The sequence below is a fragment of the Equus caballus genome, chromosome 12 (genome assembly GCF_041296265.1).
Source record: "Equus caballus isolate H_3958 breed thoroughbred chromosome 12, TB-T2T, whole genome shotgun sequence".
In the NCBI taxonomy this organism is placed as follows: domain Eukaryota; kingdom Metazoa; phylum Chordata; class Mammalia; order Perissodactyla; family Equidae; genus Equus; species Equus caballus.
In genome coordinates this window covers 50,200,783-50,214,883 of record NC_091695.1, presented here as the reverse complement: position 1 = coordinate 50,214,883, position 14,101 = coordinate 50,200,783, and the positions used below count along the sequence as shown (strand labels likewise).

Here is a 14,101-nt window from a genome sequence, read left to right as displayed (position 1 = left end):
CAAGAGTGGGAACCAAGGCGGGCAAAGTTGTCATCAACCACACTCTGCACCCGCTCAGCATGAGCCCCACCTCAGACGCACTGCTCAAGTCAGAAATGGAAGAGTTCAGTAGTGCACCCCTTAGACCCCTCTCCATCTTCACTCTGCTCCCAGGGGAGGCCGCCACCTGGCCCCTCAGCTGCCCCCTGTCCACCTGGCAGCCAAGTAAGACCCTGGCCCTGCAGGCTAAGATCCCTTGGCAGCTCCTCATCCTCCTCAGGGTGAAGCCATGTGCTTCCAGACCCTCCTGAGTCTCCCTCCACGGAGTCTGCCGCCCCCACACAGCCCAGCCCCTCACCCTGCATCCTCACCCACCCAGTGTCTCTCCCCCAAACTTCCTTCCTCTTTCCTCCAGCTCCAGCTCCCATTCCTTCTGGGTGCACTGTTTTCAAGAGGCTTGCTCCAACTCCAAGACCGTGCTGCCCCCATTCTTCAGCCTTCCCCCACGTTCCCCAAGCCCCTAGTGTTCCCCATCACCCTGCCCCCAACCCGTTCCCTGTGTCCCCACTGTCCCCCAACTCATAGCGGGCCTCCGCACCCGCCCATACCCCGCACCCTCTGTCCCCGCGTCCCCGGGCCTCCGCACCCGCCTGTACCCCGCACCCCATGTCCCCGCGTCCCCGGCCCTCCGCAGCCCCCCGTACCCCGCAACCCCTGTCCCTGCGCCTCTCGCTCTCCACATTCCTCCTCCCTGTGTCCCCGGTCCTCCGTGTCCCCTGTCCCCGCACATCCCCGTACCCCGCAACCCCTGTCCGCACACCTCTCGCTCCCCACACCCTTCATCCCTGCGTCCCCGGTCCTCCGCACTTCTCCATGCCCCGCACCCCGTGTCCCCGCGCCCCCGCGCCGCGCGGCCCGGCGCGCCCAGGTGGATGCGCGCGCGGCGCGTGGAGACGGGCGGCGGGCACACCCTAACCCGCCGGCCCCGCCCCCCGCGTCGCGGATTGGCTCCCGGTGGGCTGGCCGGGCCCCGATTGGCGGGCGCCGCGCGGCCGCCGGTTCACGGTGGGTAGCACCGCAGCGTGGATGCTGCTCGGTCCCGCCGCGGCCCGGGAGCGTGGAGCCGGAGCGGCCGGGCGGCGGGCGGGGCAGCCGGGAGCTGCGCCGCCGCCCACCGGGCCCGCGGCCAAGGCAGGCTGGGGTCGCGGCCGCTCCCCTGGCCGCGGGCGGCGGACAAAGGGCCATGCGGGGCCGGGGGCTGCGGCGCGGGGCGCGCGGGAGCCGGGGGCCGCAGCGGCGCCGCTGAGCGCGGCCCGGGCGGGGCGGGACCGGCCGCGATGCCGTGGTTCCCGGTGAAGAAGATCCGCAAGCAGATCAAGCTGCTGCTCCTGCTGGTGCTGCTCACCTGCGCCGCGTGGCTCACGTACGTGCACCTGAGCCTGGTGCGCCAGGGCCGCGCGCTGCGCCAGCGGCTGGGCTACGGGCGAGGTACGGGAGGGGCGCGCCCGGGGTGGGGGGCGGGGACGGGGCGGCGAGGGCCCCGAGAGGCGCGGGTCCGGGTCCTCCCACCGCCCCGAGTCTCGGCCAAGGCCAGACCCGCCCGGAGACCGCGTCCGCCCTGCCCAGCTCGGCGCTGTCGGGGTGGGGGGCGCGGTTCGGCTCGGCCCGGGCGTCCGATGACGTCAGCAGTGACGTGCGCGACCCCCCTGGGGGGCGTCCCTCGGCCCGAGCGGACTCCGGGATCTGGTCTGGAGCCGGTAGCGACAGGGTTAACGGTGGGCACTTGGAGAGATCTCCTCCCCCAGGCCCTGCCTGCCGGGATTTCCCGGAGGCCAAGTCTGGCTGCGCCTCCACCACTTGCCTGCTTCGCAGAGCCTCAGTTTCCCCGTCTGCTGGGGAAGCGGGCAGGGGCAGAGATCCAGCCTCTGGACCCAGGAGCAGGGTAGAGGGAGCTGACCCGTGCAGTTGGAACTTCCTGGAGGGGGTGCCCTGGGTAAACCTGTGATCAAGCACTGAGATGCTTGTGTGCTGCGGGGAGGAGTGGCGGGGGGCGGGGGGCATCCAGTCTGGGGAGCCCTGAACTGCGAGGGGTGAACTCTCCCGGCTCCTCGAGCTCACCCTCCATGGGGACAGACAAACCAGGTCCTGGTGAGCACTGTGTGAAGGAGCCAGGGGAGGAGCCTTCCGCTTTGGTTAGGGGATCCTGGAGGGCCTCTTGGAGGTGGTGACCTTTGACACACAGCATTTGGGGGGAGAGCATCCTGCAGGCGGAAGGCACTGATGAAGACCTGGGATGGGAAGAGGAGGAGGAGCAGGGTGCCTGGAACCCGAGATGGGGGTGGGAGAGGAAGATGCCCTAGGAGTAACCCCCCACTAAGGCAGGAGCAGAAGCCCCCACTCAGAGCAGGGAAGATCCCAGCTAGGCTGCCTCTGACCCTTCTCAAGGAAGCAGGTGTCCTTAGGATGGGGGGGGGTGGGGCGTGAGAATCTTGCTTCCCAGAGTCTCAGAACTTTGACTTTGACTCACAGCATCCTGGGCCACTCCCCTGGGGTCTGAACCTCCCTGTTCAGTCCCACTCCTGCCTCCCACTCGCCGAAGCCCTGCTGCCTCCCCTCCATGTACCTGGACACCTGGCTCCACAGACTGCCCCAGCCAGGGCTCTGGGGTTTGTCTTAACCCCCCAGAGTCCATGCGCCTCACAGCGGCCACACCCCTGAGAGGCCCCCAGCACTGCCCGGTCCCTAAAAGAACCCTCTGCCTCCCCATGGCTGTCAGCAAACAAGTCAGGACCCCATAGCGTGATCCGGTGACAGAGAACAAAACCAGCCCCCTCCTCAGCTGCCTCCGCGGTTTTTCAAGAAACCACAGGCTTCCCCAGTCTGACTTCCTGAGCAGCCGCGGAGTCTAGCTCAGCAGCTGGGAGGGGGTAGAGGCATGGAACCCTTCTGGGGCCCCCTCTGCTCTCAGCTGGACCAGCAGGGAGGCTGGGGACTGGTCAGCCTGCCCTTGCAGCTCCTGGGTGGGCAGGAGCTGTTCAGGGTCCTGGAAGATCAAACCCTCCTGTGGCACCTTCTAGGAGCAGCTGCAGCCCATGGGTCTCGGCTCCGGGCTGCAGCCCCACCTCCTGTTGGGCCGCCTGGGCTCCCACCAGGGCAGGGCTTGTGAGGAGCTGAGTGGCTGGACGTGCCTGAGGCCCTTCTGCCTCACTTCCACCAGGGAGACGGCACTGGAGTGGGGCAGGAGGGCTGCCGTCCCGCTGTCCAGCAGCTTATGCAGGCACAGGTCCCCGAGGGAGGGTGAGCCGGGAGGCAGGAGGCCCATCTGGACCTCGCTGTGCAGGGCTCAGCCCCCGCAGGACAGTGGTGGCAGCCTGGCTGGGACCCCCTGCGGAAGGCTCCCCATGCCCACATACTTAACTTGGTGGGCAGCGGGCATTGGGGCCAGGCTGTGGGATTTGGCCAGGAGGCTTTTTAGGGACTCACCTCCTAGCTGGACAGAGGACAGCGATTGGGGGAAGAACCCAGAACGAGGAGCAGGTTGGCAGGCACCACAGGGGTCTCACAGGCAGGACACCATGAGCAGTTACCCTCTCCCACAGAAGAGGCCCAGGGCAATTGTGTCCATACAGGAACCTAGCTCCTGGGGTCTGGATTGAGGGATGGGCATGGATGTCAAAACCCTGTCTGCCCCAGGCTGGCAGGGTTTTGGGGGCTCCAAGCTCTGGCAGTGTCCACACGCAGACCTGGGAAGGGTGCGCCCAGGGGACAGTCTCCCTCTCAGGCCACCTTGGCCCCAGGTCCTCTGGCAACTGGACCAGCATGCCTGTCCCTTCTCTGCCCAGGCTGGTGCCGGGGTTCCATTGGTCCTGGGCCCCCGCCTCGAGGGCAGCAGGTGGCACATGTGCCATGGGCTGGGGCTGGCTCAGCCTCGAGACAACAGTGTTGGCTTTCCTGACAACAAGCTCTGACACTAACCCTTAGCTCTCAGTTCTGGTGAGGGAGGCACACAAAACACTCGAGCACACGGGAAGAGTGCTGAGGACACAGAACAGTCCTGAGGGCCTTCCTGGAGGTGGAGCCACTGGTGAGGATGGGCAGATGGGTGTGTGTGTGCACGCATATACACTAGCACATGCACATGCATGACTCTGCTCCCACAAACCAGCCCAGGGCTGGGAAAAGCCAGGTGGAGGGCTTGGGCGGGGCTGCCCCCCCCAGAGGTGGTTGTGGGAGAAGGGCCCAGTGGAGAGTCTTTGCCTAGCTGTAGGGTGGGGCATCCGAGGGCACGAGGGAGCAGACTGGGGAGGAGAGGCTTCTGCAGGAGACACAGTGGCCTGCCTGCCTGCTCCAGCCACGTGAGATAGGGGTCCCTGCTCCCCAGCCAAGCCCAGCAGCAGGGGCTGTAGCCTTGGAGAGAGCCAGGGCCCAGCCACGCCCTGTGTGCCACCCACAGATGGCGAGAAGCTGAGCGGCGTGACGGACGACCGGGGCGTCCGGGCTATGCTGTCCACGCAGAGGGTGGAGGACTCCAGTGAGAGCCATGAGGAGGAGCAGGCTGTGAGTGGGGCCGTGGGGAGGAGCACATGTGGGCACACGTGGAACCCCAAGGCTGCCTGTGTGCCAGTGGCCACAGGGACCTGTGGCCTGTGTGGATGGAGGACATGGGTGCAGCTCACTCGTGCACGCTCCAGTGCTGAGCATGGCCCGACAGACAGACATCCCGGCCCGGAGCTCTGAGTCTGGGTAGACAGGGGCTGCACATGTGTGCTGGTGTGTCGGTGTGTCGGCATGTACGTGGTCGAGGGCCTGCAGGGGCAGGTGTGACAAGAGTCGTCCGGGTGTGTGGCCAGGGTGCAATGCATTCGAGGTCTTGCGTCTAGCTGCGCCAAGGGGGTCTTTGTGAAGTCGTGTCCCGGTGTGTGTGGCTGGCGTGTCTTGACTGGTGTATGAGCGTGTCATGTGTGTGTGTGCGTGTCTGGTCGTGTGACCCCTCCCTGCCCGCGTTTCTCAGCTTTGATCCTGGTGTCCTTCCTATCCTGTAGCCTGAAGGGTGGGACCCAAACATGCTGTTTCCTGGGGGCGCTGGCAGGCCAACCCCGCAGAACCTCACCCACCAGGCGCCCCCGTGGCGGGAGGAGGTGAGCTCTGGGTGGACGGGGGGTGGGCCGGTGTGGGCTGTGCAGAAGGTAAGGCCCCCTCCCACCCCCAGTACAAGGGGCAGGTGAACCTGCACGTGTTTGAGGACTGGTGTGGGGGCGCCGTGGGCCACCTGAGGAGGAACCTGCACTTCCCGCTGTTCCCTCACGTGAGTGCTGGGGGGCGGCCGGGCTGGCCCTGGGGCAGGGCAGGCGGTGGGCTTCGACATCAGCGGTCGCTGCCCCCTCAGACTCGCACCACCGTGAAGAAGTTGGCCGTGTCCCCCAAGTGGAAGAACTATGGACTCCGGATTTTTGGCTTCATCCACCCGGCAAGAGATGGTGCGGGTTAGGGGTGTATGTGTGGGGGGGCGAAGGGGCGGGTGTCATGAGGGGCCCCCCACCCCCCTGAGTCCTGTCCTGCATCTAGGAGATGTGCAGTTCTCTGTGGCTTCGGATGACAATTCTGAGTTCTGGCTGAGTCCAAACGAGAGCCCAGCGGGTGCCCAGCTGGTGGCCTTTGTGGGCAAGGTACCCAACCCCGAGGCCCTGACCCCAGTCTGCCCTCCCACTCCAGCCCCTCTGTCCACACCCCCATCTGTCTCACTGAGCCTCCCGCGGCCTCGGCTACCTGTTCCTTCCAGCTTCTTAGGCATGGGGACTGGGTGGGGCCGGTGCCCCCAAGGAGAGGGTGAGCCCCTGCCCCTCTGTCGCCCCCCAGACTGGCTCGGAGTGGACGGCTCCTGGGGAATTCACCAAGTTCAGCTCCCAGGTGTCCAAGCCCAGGCGGTGAGTGACTAGGGAGTGTGTGTGTGCGCACAGGTGTGTGTGCATGAGTGTGTGTGTGTGAGGGGCATACAGGCTGGACGCAGGAACCACTGCCCCTGTGCCATCCCAGCCAAACTACTGGCCCTGAGGGACCAGCCCTGGCCCCGGCCTCCTCTGGGTTCTCCATCTGTTTGGGGTCCCTGGGGCCCGGTGGAGGCACGTCCCCCTGACTCCTCGTGTCCCCAGGCTCATGGCCTCCCGGAGGTACTACTTCGAGCTGCTGCACAAGCAGGACGACCGAGGCTCGGACCACGTGGAAGTGGGCGTGAGTGTGGCCAGCCGTCACGGGGCTTCAGGAGACCCACTTCCCCTGCTCTGCCCTCTCCCTCTGCCCACTCCCCCGGGGCCGTGTGGACCCTGTCCTGAGGAGATTCCCGTCTAGAGGACAAGGCAGATGCTCAGGGACAGGGGCCCGAAGTCCACTTTGCCTGCTGGGGGCTCAGGGAGGCTTCATGGAGGAGGCGGCCCCTGAGTAGTCTTGCGAGATGAGAGATGTTCACGGGGAGAGCCCGTGGAGAGAATTTGGGCAGGGGTGCATCCGGTGAATTCCAGATCTCTAGAACCGCACTGGTGTGGAACCACCCAGATTGAGGGTCTGGTGGCCAGATGAGGCGGGGCCTGCAGTGCCACCTGACGGCTCTGGCTTCCTCCCGAGAATGAGGCGGTTGGGTTTGCACTTCAGGAAGAACCCTCTGTGTGCAGCGAGCCTGGGGGAGGACTTTTAGGTGGCTGTGGTCCGGAACCAGGGAGGGGGTGGAAGAAGCAGCAGGTGCAGGGGAGGGGCCTGAGCCTGGCTGCGTGTTGGGGGTGGGGGGCTCTCAGCCCAGCTCTGCTGGATGTTGCACATGTCTGGTGGGCGTCACCCCAGCTCAGCTTGGTGGAGGATCCAGTCTGGAGACGCAAGTTCAGGGTGACCTTGCGGATGCCAGTGGAGTGGCTGAGGGGGCCCAGGAGGAGCTGGAAGGGAAGAGGGCCTGGGACAGCCCCCAAGAGCCCCAACTTGAGGAGGTGGGGAAGGGACAGAGTCTGCAAAAGAGACTGAGAGGGAGCAGCCCCAGGAGTTGGGGAAATGGATGGTGGGGGTGCGGGGGAGGTGCTGGCTCTGGCCCCTGGAAGGCCAGCTGTGACCTTTGGGAGAGCGACGGCTATAGAACCCGGGAGCAGGTGGGGTGGAAGCCGTAACCAGCAGGCGAGGACATGCTCAGGAAGTCAGGAAAAGCCTGAAGGGAGCATGGGGGCTCCTTATCTGCCACCAGGGCTCCCAGCCTTCTGGACCTCCCCCAGCTTCCCCGCTGCTCCTTTTCCATCCAGCCTCCCAGCTGCCTGCATCCTTGAAGGGGTTGCTGCCACTAGTCCTCCACCCCCACGTCAGGGAAGACCCCCTCCTCCCAGGCTCAGCCTGTTCCCACCCTGACCCCCACCCTTTGGTCCTGATCACCCTCTCCACCCCCAGTGGAGAGCCTTCCTGCCTGGCCTGAAGTTCGAGGTCATAGGCTCTGCTCACATCTCTCTGTACACAGGTTCGGAGCCCGGTGCCTATTCGGGAGTGGGGGGGGGGGGCAGGGGGGGGCTCTTGATGGGTGGTCTCTTTGGGACATCTCTGGATGGGGGTAGGGAGGAGTGAGGGGGGGTCTCATGGCCCTCCTGGGGACCCCACACATCCCTCTGTCCCCAGATGAGTCGGCCCTGAAGATGGACCACGTGGCCCACATCCCCCAGTCTCCAGCCAGCCACGTGGGGGGGCGCCTGCGGCAGGAGGAGCCCAGAGCCGACATGCTGCGGCCTGACCCCAGAGACACCTTCTTCCTCAGTGAGAGGGAGCCCGAGGGGGGTGGGCGGGTGTGCCCGGCTGGCCACATTGTGACCACCCCTCCTGCAGCTCCTCGGGTGGAGCCTTCCAGTCTGGAGAACGTGCTGCAGCCCTGTGCCTACGCCCCCACCTACGTGGTCAAGGACTTTCCCATCGCCAGATACCAGGGACTGCAGTTTGTGAGCGCCCCTCGCCCAGACCTTCCCTGAGCCCCGGGCCTCCCCTCCGAAGGTCCCCTGGGCCTCCTGCAGCCTTCCCTGAGCCCCCTGCCCCATCCCCAGGTGTACCTGTCCTTCGTTTACCCCAATGACCACACGCGCCTCACTCACATGGAGACGGACAACAAGTGTTTCTACCGCGAGTCTCCGCTGTACCTGGAAAGGTGGGTGCGCGAGGAGGAAAGGGGGCGAGGTCCTGCGGAGGGAGATCGGGTCTCTGATGCCGCGCCCCCGCCGCAGGTTTGGGTTCTATAAATACATGAAGATGGACCGTGAGGAGGGGGATGAAGACCAGGAGGAGGAGGTGCAGCGCCGAGCCTTCCTCTTTCTAAACGCCGACGGTGAGTGTCCCCAGTGCCCCAGCCCGCGTGCACCTGGGCCGAGCAGCTCACCTGCGCTTCCCGCAGACTTCCTGGACGACGAGGACGAGGGGGAGCCGCTCGACAGTCTGGAGCCCACCGAGGCGCCCCCACCACAGAGTGACCACCGAGTCCCCGCCCCGGAGACCCCCACACAGGCACTGGGGACCCCCGCCCAGGCCAGAGCCACCCCGGCCCCATCAACGCCTCCCAGTGCCCAGGACGAGCTGGCCCGCAGGCGCTCCCGGGCGCTGAGCTGGGCCGGTCACCCCCTGCCCCTCCTCTTGGGCCGCGCCCCCCGCCCCCACACTGCTGCCCAGAAGCCGCCCGCGAAGGTGTACGTGACGCGGATGCGGCCGGGACTGCGGGCTCCCCCAGCCCTGGCGCCGCTCAGCCCACGCGGCCCACCCTGGCCGCCTTTCCGCGGCATCTTCTTGCGCCCTAGACCTCTGCCCAGGGTCCAGCTGCGGCCGCCCCCACGCCCTCCCCGGTCTCGAGGCCGCAGGACCGGCAGCCCTCAGGCCACAGAGCTGAGGCCCCTGGTCCGGGTGCAGGCCACCCAGGGAAGCCGTGAGGGCCAGGCACGCGTGCTGGGACTCGCGGCACCCACGGCGGACTTGAACTCGTCGTCCGAAGCGCGGCCTGTGACCTCCTTCCTGAGCTTGTCTCAAGTGTCCCGGCCACAGCTGCCTGGGGACGGCGAGGAGGAGGAGGAAGGGGACGATGATGGGGCCCCTGGTGACGAGGCTGCATCAGAGGACAGCGAGGAGGCAGCCGGCCCGGCACTGGGCCACTGGCGCGAGGACGCCATCAACTGGCAGCGCACGTTCAGCGTGGGCGCGATGGACTTCGAGCTGCTGCGCTCCGACTGGAATGACCTGCGCTGCAATGTGTCTGGGAACCTGCAGCTGCCCGAGGCTGAGGCCGTGGACGTGGTGGCTCAGTACATGGAGCGGCTCAACGCTCGCCACGGCGGGTATGGCGGAGGGGCGCACGCGGGAAGGGGGACTGCGCCCTCCGTGGGGCTCTCAGACCTTCCCCAGGGCTTAACAGGGTGCTGATCTGGGGGAGGTACACACACCCCAAGGAAGTGTCTTCTGCCCCAGTCTTTTCTCCTTTCTGAGGCTGCTTACTGCCTAGAGTTCCTGTCAGTGTTGGGAGCCTCCCCCCATCCACAACCCAGGGCTGGCTCCTGTCCTGCACCTGCAAACCCCACCTTGTCACATTAGACCTGGACCCCTCCTCTTCTCCTGGCACAGCGCTCTTGAGTCTTCCTAGAGGACTTTCAGCCTGTCTCCAGGAGGGGGTACAGAGGTCTTGCCCCATTGCCCTCTCAGATCTCCCCCAGGCTCTGGAAATCCAGTCCTGTCTCCACCCCATGCTGGTAGGGGGATGGAGAGTGGATGCCCCAGTTTGGCCAGAGGGGAGGCACTGTGGAGTCCTCAGAGTTGTGCGGAGCCTTAAAGGAGGGGCAGAATCTGCACAGACAGAATGAGTAGCAAAGGCATGGGGCAGGAGGCCAGGGGACTGGGAGGCAGAGGACGGAGAAGGGCTGTCCTGGGCCTCGAAAGGCACGCTCAGGACTCCTTTTTCTTGCCTGTGATTCAAGGTTTTGAGCAGGACAGGGGTTTGAGCTGTAGATAGGTGTGTGGCTGCCTAGAAGGGGAAGCCCAGGGGCCGTGAGGGACAGTCATGGTGCAGGGTGGTGATGAGATGGCCTGGACCCTCTAGTGGGGGGCCTTGATTCTGGGTGGCTGAGAGAACGAGCCTGCCCTTGGCTCTAAGCTTCCTGAGAGCAGCTCATCGTTCCATGGCATGAGGGGGTCTATCCAGCAGCATGGTCATGGCAGTGCCCCACCCTCCCTGGGCAGTGCATGGGTGGGGGTGCCCCAAGGAGCAAGAGTGTAGACTGACCCAGGCCATTTGGGGCAGAAAGTCCCTGACGCTCAGGGAGAGGATGGTGGGGATGGCAGGGGTTGGAGAGAGGAGTGTGGACCCCTCGGAGGTCACACAGGTGGGCTCCCAGGTCCGTGAGGGGCACTGGTTGCAAAGGGAGGGCAGGCGGCAGGAGGAAGAAGTGACCATAGTCAGGGCAGGGTCCTGTTTTCCCAGGGTGAGGAAAAGCCTCTGGTGTGGCAGGGTGGAGGGGGAGCGAGGTACTCAGCAGGGCCCAGTGCAGGGAACAGGCCAGGGAGGGGTTCACCAGCAGCCTGCTGCTTCTTCCCTCAGGGGTCAGGACAGCCCCTGGACTGGTGCCTGGGAGGCAAGAAGGAGGCTTCTCAGAGGAGCTGCCCAGGGCCTTGGAGAGGGGGCACTGGGGAGGATTGGGGCAAGCATCCAGATGGGGGACACTCAGGACAAAGACCCCAGAGAAGAGCAAGTCTGCTCAAGCCACAAGTTAGAGACTTTTGACAGTCCCAGAAGCTGCTTTAGGACATCCGAACCTCCCAGTGGGCAGTGGGTGCCCCTGATGGTCCCTGGGCATGACATAAAGGTCACCGTGGATCTCAGTGGTGGTAGAAAGACCCCAGAGGAGGCCGGCCTGGGCTTGGGGACACTTCCTATGGTGGGCTGCCCTGGGGAGGCGGGGTGGGGAATATGGGAAATGTTCCCGCCTTCTGGGAACTCCGTGCCGGGCCTGAGGTGATGGGGCGACGTGTGTGTGGCAGCCGCTCCTGCCCCCACCGCCCGCGTCTCCTGAATGGGCCCTTGTTTCTGGGGCTAGGGCAATAGGGCGTTCTGCAGGAAGAATTGAGGTTGGGGGCGGGAGTTGCAGGCTCAAAGCCCTAGAGGGCTGACCCGGCCCCGCCTCCCAGGCGCTTCGCCCTCCTGCGCATCGTGAACGTGGAGAAGCGCCGCGACTCCGCGCGCGGGAGCCGCTTCCTCCTGGAGCTGGAGTTGCAGGAGCGCGGGGGCGGCCGCCGGCGCCTGTCCGAGTACGTCTTCCTGCGGCTGCCGGGAGCGCGCGCCGCGGACGGGGACGGGGACGCAGAGAGTCCCGAGCCCGCTCCCGCCGCCTCCGCGCGCCCCGACGGCCGCCCGGAGCTCTGCCGGCCGCTGCGCCTGGCCTGGCGTCAGGACGTGATGGTACACTTCATTGTGCCAGGTGCGCGGGGGTGAGCGAGACGGGCACCTAGGATGGGGTAGCGGGGCTCCAGGGGGCCACATGGGAAGGGGAGGGAGCCCCACTGGCCTTGGGCCGGGTACCGCCAGGTCGGGGTGGGCTCAGTAGCCCCATCCTCCTCCAGTGAAGAACCAGGCGCGCTGGGTGGCACAGTTCCTGGCGGACATGGCCGCACTGCACGCCCACACCGGGGACTCGAACTTCAGCGTCATCCTGGTGGACTTTGAGAGCGAGGACATGGACGTGGAGCGGGCCCTGCGCGCGGCGCGGCTGCCCCGGTAACGGCGCCCTCCACCCCATTCTCCAACCCCACCCCCACCAGGGAGGACCGAGCGCATCTTCCCTCCTCAGGGAGGTGGGTTTTCCTGCCCTTGCTCCCAGAATCAGTGCCTGTGACTCTCCTCCTGCCCCACCCCAGGTACCAATACCTGAGGCGAACCGGAAACTTTGAGCGCTCCGCGGGCCTGCAGGCTGGAGTGGATGCAGTGGAGGTGCGTGCGCGGGGTGGGGCAGGCGGGAGAGTGAGCTGGGGGCCGGAGAGGAGGAGAGGTGGAGCTCAGACCTCCCTGCGACCTCCAGGATGCCAGCAGCATCGTTTTCCTGTGCGACCTGCACATCTACTTCCCCCCCAACATCCTGGATGGCATCCGCAAGCACTGTGTGGAGGGCAAGCTGGCCTTCGCGCCTGTGGTCATGCGCCTGGGCTGTGGGAGCTCGCCGGGGGACCCGCACGGTAATGCCCTGGATGTCCCCCCCCAGTAACGCCAGGGGTCCCACCAACGCTAGAGTAAAATCTAGGCTCCCCCGGGGGCCGTTCCCAACCCCCAAGATAGGCCTGGGGCCTCATCAGTGCCCCCCATAGTGCCCGGGACCCCCTGTAGTGTCTAGGACCCTTGTAGTACCCAGGTTCCCTCCCCCCCACCCCCCATACCCCCGGGATCATGCCTGGCCCCTAGGAACCTCCTCTAGCACACCAGTCATGCTCAGAGCTCCTGGTTTATGAGCACCTCGGAAAGGTGACCCCGAGAGCCCCCTGGTGGTGGGACCCTGCCCCAGACCCCTTCCTGTGGGCGGGGCAGAAGCCCCACAGGACCTGGCTCTGAAGGGCGCCCCACCCGCCCCAGGGTACTGGGAGGTGAATGGCTTTGGCCTCTTTGGGATCTACAAGTCAGACTTTGACCGCGTTGGAGGCATGAACACTGAGGAGTTCCGCGACCAGTGGGGAGGCGAGGACTGGGAGCTCCTGGACAGGTGACTGCTGCCCCATTCTCACCAGATGGAAGAGACTTCCATATCCTCCTCCTCTGAGGGGAGGGGGACCCCCAGAGGTTCTCACATGCTAAGGGGACTCTGTCCTCCTCTTCCTCAGCCTCCCAGGATCTGTAGACCTAGAGAGACCCTGGGATCCCGCCCCACTTCCCGAAACCCCTTCCCACCCCCAGGTCCTGCAAACTCGGGGACAGCCCTTGAACCACTTCTGCCTCCATATCCCACGGACCGGGTGGTGGCCCTAAGTCTCTGTTCTCCCACTGGGATGCTATAGTAATGGAAACCCTGACATCCCTAGACCCTGGACCAGGGTTTTGACTACTTCATCCCACCCGACTCCAGCATCCTGAAGAATCAGGGCAGCCCCAGTTACCCCCCTCCATCAGGGCCCTGACCACCCCATCCCCCCTCAAGATTCTCCAGGCTTGGGGGGGGGGGTCCTGACACTCCTCCCCAGGGCCTTGACCTCCCCTCTCCCCCAGGGTCCTGCAGGACACCCCTCCCCAGGGCCCTGACTCCCCTCTCCCCCAGAGTCCTGCAGGACACCCCTCCCCAGGGCCCTGACCCCCCCCTCCCCCAGGGTCCTGCAGTACACCCCTCCCCAGGGCCCTGACCCCCCCCTCCCCCAGGGTCCTGCAGGACACCCCTCCCTAGGGCCCTGACCCCACCCTCTCCCCCAGGGTCCTGCAGGCAGGGCTGGAGGTGGAGCGCCTCCGACTGCGGAACTTCTACCACCACTACCACTCCAAGCGGGGCATGTGGGGCACACGCAGCCGCAAGGGCTCCCGCATGGAGCGACCGTGAAGACGAGGCCACCCCCCAGCCCTGGCCACAGTCCTGCAGTGGCAGCAGGAGGCCGGGCTTGTCACAGGGCGCGGCCACCACCTGTGCCTGCTCCTCTCTGGCCTCCGTGGCCCTCTTTGCGCCCCTCCCCAGAGAGAGGCACCTTCACAGCGGGTCGGGGCCCGGGCTTGGTCCCCACACTCTGTGCGATGATTTCTGTGAAATTTTGCTGTAGCGATGACGTTGTTTTCAGGATTTCCGAGAGTTCTGTCTGTTCCGTTTTTTATTCAGAATGAAATGAAATATTTTTTTTAGTTCTGACTCGTCCTCTGTGCCTGGTTCTCTCAAGGGGGCAGAGATGAGCCTCAGGATGACCAGAGAGCCCAGCACCCATGGGTGGCCCTGGGCACTGTCCCTGCTCCTGATGCCCTGTGCTGACCCCACCCTCCTCTCCCCAAGACCACTCCTGCCTCTCGCTGGTTCCCCTTGAGCTTCTGTGTTGGGCCCTGGAGGGGAGCAGGCTTTGGACCTCGTCCTTGCCGCCCTGAGCCTGTGAAGTCGTGTGGCCACCAACAACAGACGCCGACTGCGTGGAG

The 14,101-nt window shown here is 65.7% G+C and overlaps 1 protein-coding gene across 3 annotated transcripts; it reads left to right on the top strand.

The window, feature by feature from the left end:
• Positions 1 to 1,053: 1,053 nt before the first annotated feature.
• On the top strand, positions 1,054 to 13,826 carry B4GALNT4 (beta-1,4-N-acetyl-galactosaminyltransferase 4). 3 transcript variants are annotated; one of them, XM_023654860.2, is made up of 20 exons: positions 1,193 to 1,467; positions 4,433 to 4,536; positions 5,022 to 5,117; positions 5,189 to 5,284; positions 5,366 to 5,456; positions 5,545 to 5,645; positions 5,836 to 5,903; positions 6,129 to 6,207; positions 7,396 to 7,462; positions 7,618 to 7,752; positions 7,822 to 7,931; positions 8,034 to 8,134; positions 8,211 to 8,311; positions 8,378 to 9,305; positions 11,146 to 11,435; positions 11,578 to 11,731; positions 11,872 to 11,944; positions 12,033 to 12,186; positions 12,578 to 12,704; positions 13,403 to 13,826. In XM_023654860.2, exons 1-20 carry the CDS (start codon positions 1,317 to 1,319, stop codon positions 13,524 to 13,526), a joined length of 3,150 nt encoding a protein of 1,049 aa, XP_023510628.1. In that variant the 5' UTR covers positions 1,193 to 1,316; the 3' UTR covers positions 13,527 to 13,826. The 3 variants fall into 3 exon arrangements, with proteins under 3 accessions (XP_023510627.1, XP_023510628.1, XP_023510629.1); XM_023654859.2 differs by having other exon boundaries at positions 1,054 to 1,467; positions 8,211 to 9,305; XM_023654861.2 differs by having other exon boundaries at positions 1,274 to 1,402; positions 8,211 to 9,305.
• Positions 13,827 to 14,101: the final 275 nt, after the last annotated feature.

What these genes read in the sequence shown, in the direction of transcription:
- B4GALNT4 (XM_023654859.2), top strand. Translation starts at nt 1,317, where the DNA reads ATGCCGTGGTTCCCGGTGAAGAAGATCCGCAAGCAGATCAAGCTGCTG. An exon ending in TGGTGGCCTTTGTGGGCAAG is followed by an intron (nt 5,646 to 5,835) that starts GTACCCAACCCC and finishes GTCGCCCCCCAG; the next exon opens with ACTGGCTCGGAGTGGACGGC. An exon ending in TCACATCTCTCTGTACACAG is followed by an intron (nt 7,463 to 7,617) that starts GTTCGGAGCCCG and finishes CTCTGTCCCCAG; the next exon opens with ATGAGTCGGCCCTGAAGATG.